Source organism: Gekko japonicus, unplaced genomic scaffold (genome assembly GCF_001447785.1).
Source record: "Gekko japonicus isolate JY-2015 unplaced genomic scaffold, Gekko_japonicus_V1.1 scaffold885, whole genome shotgun sequence".
Classification (NCBI taxonomy): domain Eukaryota; kingdom Metazoa; phylum Chordata; class Lepidosauria; order Squamata; family Gekkonidae; genus Gekko; species Gekko japonicus.
In genome coordinates, this window is record NW_015167564.1 from 306,122 (window position 1) to 313,804 (window position 7,683).

Here is a 7,683-nt window from a genome sequence, read left to right on the forward strand (position 1 = left end):
CTTGCAATGGCTTGTCTCCTTCCTCCAAGGTCGGGGACAAAGGGTGGCGCTCTGGGAGAGTCTTTCCCGGAGACACCCAATAGTTTGTGGAGTGTCTCAGGGAGCTGTTCTCTCACCGATGTTGTTTAACATCTATATGCGCCCCCTTGCCCAGATTGTTCGGAGACATGGGCTGGGGTGTCATCAATATGCGGATGACACCCAGCTCTACCTGTTGTTGGGTGGTCAGTCTGGCTCTAACCCGGAAGATCTGGACCGAGCGCTGCAGGACGTAGTGGACTGGCTTAGGCTCAGTCAACTGAAACTGAATCCGACAAAGACGGAGGTCCTATGCCTGAATCGAAGTGGTACGGGGGTAGGGGTCCCACTTCCGGCCTTCGGTGGGGCGCCATTGGTGCCAGCTCCGAGGGTCAGGAGTTTGGGAGTGCTCCTGGATGCTTCCTTGACAATGGAGGCCCAAATAGCAGCCACTGCCAAGGCAGCCTTTTATCATCTATGGCTGATTAGGCAGCTGGTCCCCTTCCTCGAACGCAACGATCTGGCATCTGTGATCCATGCTATGGTCACCTCGAGGTTGGATTACTGCAATGCTCTCTACATGGGGCTGCCCTTGGGGCAACTTCGGAAGCTGCAGCTGGTGCAAAATGCCGTGGCCAGGTTGTTGATGGGTCTCCCTGTGAGGGAGCACATCCAACCTGTGCTGAGGTCGCTGCACTGGCTGCCAATAGCGTTCCGGATATGCTTCAAGGTGCTGGTTATGACCTTTAAAGCCCTTTATGGTCTGGGGCCTGCCTACCTGCGGGTCCGCCTTTCCCCGTATGTTCCCCCAAGAGCACTGAGATCTGAGTTGCAGAATCATTTAGTCCCCCCTGGCCCTAGGGATGCTAAGTTAACAGCAACAAGAACCAGGGCGTTTTCCCTAGCTGCACCAGTATGGTGGAATCAGCTCCCGAACAAAATCCGCGCTCTGCGGGATCTCCACCAATTCCACAGAGCGGTAAAGACTGAGCTATTCCGTCAAGCGTTTAACAGCCCAGATCAATCACTCTAGCACTTTATATGGACGGCCGCCATGCACAAACTGTAATGCTCTAATTGTAATTTTATTGTTTGTAAGTTATATTGGCTGTTTTATTGACTGTTTTTAGATGTATTGTATTAATCTTTACTGGTTTTTAATTGTTGTAAGCCGCCCTGAGCCGCTTCAGCGGGAGGGCGGGATAAAAATCTAATAAATAAATAAATAAATAAGTGATTTTCAAGCTGTGCTCCTTCCTTAAACGAGGTCGTTGTCCCTGAATGACGGCTTGTCCAGCATTCCCAGCATTCTCCTGAAACATACAGCTGCCGGGTGGTGCAGGATGCATTTTAGGGCATTTGGGGTAACCACGAGACCACTGGTCTAGACAGAAATAAATAAATAAGTGATTTTCAAGCTGTGCTCCTTCCTTAAACGAGGTCGTTGTCCCTGAATGACGGCTTGTCCAGCATTCCCAGCATTCTCCTGAAACATACAGCTGCCGGGTGGTGCAGGATGCATTTTAGGGCATTTGGGGTAACCACGAGACCACTGGTCTAGACAGAAAGCCACTCATAGACAATATGGACTGTCTACCCTGGGCTCCTTTACTTTTGTAAAAGAGATAAGTAGAAATTGATTTTTAGCTTCCAATCATGTTCAGATGTTTGGATTTAAAATTATTTTTCCGTATTCACATTGCAGATGATAAATCAGCCCCAGCCCTTCCGCCCAACTGGATTGTGAACTGGAGTTGCCTGCATATACTTATCACATTTTATCAAGAGGTTTTCTAAACTATATAAACGGTTAACTGGCAGCCAGTAGGGGAACAAGTAGATTTGACCTTTTTGGCAGTCGTATCTGGCCCGTACCACTCGCAGACTTTTTTAAACAAACTGTATGATTATACAGCGAAGGGTAAACTTACTCATTACTAAATGACATTACAAATGTCTTGTGTTCTCTTCAGGAAATCAAGATAAACTTTTTTGTCTTGAGTTCCTCAAAGGCCGATTGAGACATCTCACGTCAACCACACCTCTCAGGCTACAACACGACATTTCAACAGAAAATGGGCCGGTGGCTTCAAAGACATTCTCCATTCTCATACAGACTGGCCCACATCAGTCCCACACTGTTTACCAGGTACCCAAAGGCTGGGCTGTGTGAACTCCAGGATACATGCAGGCATCACATCTGCATAGTATTAGCTGCTGGGTACAGAATCTAAGATAAGCTTATGTTATTACTTACTTTACATCTTACCTTGCCTGCTAAGGGGCTCTGAGTAGCGTTTTGGCCCGCGGGGTTGGTTGGGCAGAGACACAGTGACAGGCCTAAAACCAGCCAGCAAGCTTCATGTCCAAGAAGAGATTTCAGAATGAGATTCCTACATCCACATCCTAGCCACTATATAACACTATCATCTCCAAAGGTGGGGGAGATCACAAAATTTCAAATGGTTGAGCAGCAAAGCTTCTCCATGCCGCAAAACATGCAGCCACTCTCCATGACAAAGGTGAGCAGAAGAAACACTGTGAGATACATCTATATCAAATAGGTTGTTTTTCTTGGCATGGAATATACATTACTTTTGTCCAAATTTACATTTTTGAATTAATGCTTGTCCAAGCCCCACTAAAGCCTCCCACATTAAGTGGAGAAAGTGGGTTAAAAGTACCCAAATAAATAAAAATAAAGGTTAAAGAAGAGTAGCATGTGAGCTTGGATCCATATTGTACTTCTGTTCTTCAAAGAGGGAGGACAAGGTCTACCAGTTCCCCTTCCCTGCTGTAGCCGCCCCCACCCAATGCAATGCCATTTTCAAAGGTTTTCCCATTTTCAAAAGTGGCTTTCGGGGAGGGGGGGGTGCAGGAGATGGCAGTAGTAAGATGGAAAGCAAAGTTCCACAAACAGAGTTCAGTTTATGGCCAGTGGGATCCAAGCCCAACAACTGCTATGCCATTGACAGCCACGGACAGACCTATCAAAAGCCATCATAACATCCTCTAGTAATAAATTCTATAATGAATTAAATACGTGTTGCATGCAATACTTCTTTTCTCTCTCCTAAATCTACTGCCAAGCAATTTCATCGGATGACTCTCAGGATCTGGCAGACTATGGATGATTTCTCTGCCAGCAGAAATCTCAGACATCACGGAGACACCCTGAACTATTCGTGCCTTGCAGGAACTGGCTCTCTTGAATAATAAGGTGGGAACAGGCCGTATAGAAAATGGGAAATTCCAAGACGTGGGAAATGTGGAAACACCCAGCGCAAGGTGATGACTTAGGGAATTGCTGTCAGAAATACTGATCTGCTAGCTGGATTCTGGGATATCAGGATTCAAATGCAGTTAGCAATGTAGCAAAGATAAATTTTAAAAAAAAGAATTACAGTGCCTAGTTCAAATGTAAAGGTGCTAAATGTGAAGACTGAAAAATAACTTATTTTTTTTCCAAGTGTGAAACTGACAATTGGACTTACTTGATATAGAAAATACAAATGAGACATTGATCAAAATCCAACTATCCTCTTACTCATCCTTGAAAAAAGAAAACCTTACATACATACTTTAACTCCCTGTCACATTACTCATCGGCATGAGGAAGTTCCAGAAATGCATTAAAACCTGAAATGCTTTTAAAAAAAGGTGATTTAAAGAAAAATTAGATCTTGTGTTGCTACGTTGTGAGATCTTGGCTGCCATTTTGGTGGTTGCATAGCAACCTCACTAAACAATGTTGAGGTGTGCAATGGTCTTATCAGTGGGAGGGGGAGACTAGCTTGGGGGGGGAGGCAGCAGCAGCTATAGCTGAGGAGTAGGAAGCTAGCAGTGTGTGTGTGTGTGTGTGTGTGTGTGTGTGTGAGAGAGAGAGAGAGAGGTGTGTGTGTGTGTGTGTGTGTGTGTGTGAGAGAGAGAGAGAGAGAGAGAGAGAGAGAGAGAGATCGCAACAGGGGTGTTTCTGATAGATAGAAACCGAGAAAAAGGAAAAGGTGGCAGGGGAGGCAGGGGCAGCAGCAACCAGAGGAGGAAGACATGGTGGAAGAGTTGGAAGAAGAAGAGAAGAGTCTCAGAGCGGCTCACAAACTCCTTTCCCTTCCCCTCCCCACAACAGACACCCTGTGAGGGAGGCGGGGCTGAGAGAGCTCTGACAGAATCTGCTCTTTTTCAAGCACAGCTCTTATCAGAACTATGGCTTGCCCAAGGCCATCCAGCCAGGTGCAAGTGGAGAAGTGGGGAATCAAACCCGGTTCTCCCAGATTAGAGTCCGCGCACTTAACCACTACACCAGACTGGATCTTGGGTGGGGGAGAAAGAGGCAGAAAGAGGAGAAATAAGAGTGGAGGCAGCAGTGGGGAAGTAAGAGCCAGCAGGCCTGTTTATATGCGTTTGTGTCCATGTGTGTTTGCAGACCTTGTGCCTTAGTGTAATTTTGCCTCTAGCCTATGGAGTTGTGGGGCAGGAAATAATGCTTAGAAGGAGGGCAAACAGGGTTCAGGTTGATTCTTAGCCACATACCCACCTACACTTGCCTGGGAAAGTCACATAACCTCCCTTTAATTACTTGTGCAGTGAGTGGCCACCCGTGCTATTAAGTATGGCTCGTGTCACCGTGATCCTCGGCCCGGTATGATAAACACGGGAGATCTGACCTTCACCTAGAGAGTGATGATGGTTTCTTTCTGTATTCTTTTCCCATTTCCCAGAAAGATGTACGTGGTCATTTCTGTGAAGGCTTAACAGAGTGATCATTTTTAACACCACAGCCCATCAGAGACCCTGCTTACCTGGTGGAGAAAGATTTGATAAGAAACATAACCCCTGTTACGTTACCTGCTGAAACATTAACAAACACACATGAATATACACCATCCTCCGCTGGGAGAGTGTCACATGATATCGGAAGGTGCCCCTCTTTCAAATGAATCCAACATAGATCTTTCAGGGCCTCACAAAATCCCCGGCACGGTGGAGGTGTTATTGGAAGAGAAGTGTTACACCCAGGCACCAGTAGCAAGCAGAAAAACCACTCCAAGTAGCGGTGACACCGAGATTTAAGAAGCCCCTCCCACTCATGCAAAGCAGCCCGAATTTCCTCCTCACTGCCATGATGCAAATAATTCGGCACTCGGAAATGCTTCATGCCCAGGTTGTTGCAATATGACAGCTTGGCCGGCAAGGGTAAGCAGTGGCCCACTGCTGGAGTCAATCCAGAAAAGAAGGAAGGAAGCCCTGCACTGCTATTGCTAAAATGCTGCATAGTGTAGGTTAGTAGAAACTCAAGAGATTCAGAGTTACTGGCAGGGGGGGAATCCAGAACATTAGTTGCATTTGAATTAGAAACAGAATCACTAGAGTAGCCTACTGGTATCCCAGGATGCTGAAAGGGGAGTTTTTTAAGGCTGAGATGGGCACTGCTGCCTTCAGAGGCTGATTGGTCTGAATTTGCAACATAAAGGGACAGCCAGTGGTCTGAAGCCCCCGTCACCTTGGGTGTAATTCCAACATGCAGGCTGCTATTCGCCTGAGGCTTCTGCACTTCCAGATCATTTGCACGGGATGCAATTCCTCCTTTTTCTGAGAAACCTCCCTGGTCTGCCCTTCGTTCTGGAGCTTTGGCACCTTCTTGCCCTGCATGTGTGGATTCTTGAAAAGCCAGCACATCCCAGCTGGCTCGGTCATCTGATGAAAACGAGAAAGCGGCACTACCTGGGCGTGGTGTCTCAGGCGTCTTTAATGGAACTTGAGTCTTGTTCAACGGAAATTCGGGCTTTGTAGTCGCTGAGAGAGCAACGTGAGGCTGCTCAGTTTCCAGTAAGATCTGCACATCACCCGTCACGTTGGCAGTTACATTCTGGACAGCAGTGAGCTCCACAGCATGAAGAGAGGAAGCTTCCAAAAACCCAGCTGTCACCGATGCCTCAGTCCTCTGTGTCCCTTCGGTTGTCTTTTTATCCCATTGCTGAACCAGACTCCGAATCCCTTCAGCCACACTGAGTATCTCAGCCCCGACCCCTGCGATAGTCCCCTCTCGGCCTCCCAGCTCAGAAGGTGACGCAGTAGCTGTGGTGGGGACAGTTGTGCTTGCAGGCAGGTCTGGCCTCTTGAGGGTAAATATATTCCATACGTGTCCCGTTTGCTGTGTGGTACTTTCTGGGGGGATGTCCAAGGTGGTCGCTTCGGATGTGGTTACTCGATGTGTCGTCTGGTCCTCGGTATCGACAGCCTTTGTGGGAGGGAGGGTTGTTTTCTCTGAACTCCCCCAAAGCCAACTCCTCCAGCCCTGGGCATCTGATAAGCTACAGGTCAGCAACAGCAGGAGTCCGATATTCTGCACAGCTCGAGCCATTAAAAGGTTGCTTGCGGGGGGAAGGAGTATGCTGCGCAGCAGTGAGTGGTGAGTGGAAGAATTCGCATTGATCTGTCCTCGGGAGCTCTGAGGCTGGGAAGCACGCCGCTCTCTTCCAAGCAGATGCAAGGCTAGCGGAGGCGTGGCTCACAAAGTCCTCCCTCCGGCAGCCTCGGCTTCCCAGTTCATCCCAAACTTGCTGCGTCAGCCTGTCATGCTCTTGGCAGCAAGAGAGGCGGGAGTTACGTGCACACCTGCTGGCTTATTTGCACCCATATGAAGGTGCTAGCAACATTTCAAGGTTTAAGCCTGTCGCTGTCCCCCCAGCCCCCAAGCACATCAAGATTATTTTGGCACACTAAACAAACTTCTTCCTGCCCTCAACTGATAGTAGCAACTTGGCAAAGAGAACTTTCTCCTCTGTGGCTGTTTATGTGTAATTTCCTTGACTTAAATCATTAGCAGCACTATTGACAGCACAGACTCTCTCCTTCAGGGAGATTACCCATGGGAAAGAAACAGAGAAATTGAAGTAGCAAAATCTGTGCAACGTGGTAAACTTACTCCACTCACATAACAGCCAGAGAAAGAATTTATCTTTTAACTGGCTTATTCTACACATTTTGTCTTCCACTTCCAGTTAAATTGATAATACCGGGCATGATCCAGCCACAGTTCAGCAAACTCAAATGATTTTAAAGGAAGAGTTAAGCACACGCTTAAATATCCTCCTGTTGAAATGAATGAGACTAGACTGTGTCCACAGTTCTCAGGACTTGATACAAATGGGATATCTAAAAAACGTCCCAATGTGAGTAAGCACCAACACATTTCTTAGGCTTCATAATCCAGCCAGGCAAAGAAGAAGAAGAAGAAGAAGAAGAAAAGAGCTGTGGGGGGGAATGTCTTCTTGTTATCTCCTGCCTGCATAAGAAAAGCTGCAGCAGACGACACAATTCTATGCACACCTGAGAATAAATCCCACTGAACTGAGTGGGACTTGCTCATGAGTAGACATGCACACAATCGGCCTACAGAGAGGACAGGAAGCAGCAAAAAAATTCCCTTCCTGCACACCAAGCTTCTGAGGGGCTGACTGACAGTGGAGTGGGAATGAAAGCCGCCTACACAACGAAAAAGCTGCACATATTCATACTGCGCAAGGCAAATTAAAAGGGGGCACTTTGTATCCTGCTGACCCGCAGCTGCTTTCAAAGAATCTGTTGGGCAGGGGAGAGGGGTTCACAACAGCAAGGTATGTTCACTAGGCCAGTGCTCTTCAAACCCCGGGTCAGGAAACTTTG

The 7,683-nt window shown here is 47.4% G+C and overlaps 1 protein-coding gene across 1 annotated transcript in view; it reads right to left on the minus strand.

Moving 5' to 3' along the window:
- Positions 1-6,415, minus strand: part of COL18A1 (collagen, type XVIII, alpha 1) — a 152,329-nt gene extending 145,914 nt beyond the window's left edge. Inside the window, exon 1 of the mRNA XM_015413811.1 lies at positions 5,740-6,415. Within this exon, the coding sequence (XP_015269297.1) occupies positions 5,740-6,379 (640 nt within the window). The 5' untranslated portion in view covers positions 6,380-6,415. The remainder of the gene's footprint in view (positions 1-5,739) is intronic.
- Between the last annotated feature and the right edge of the window lie 1,268 nt (positions 6,416-7,683).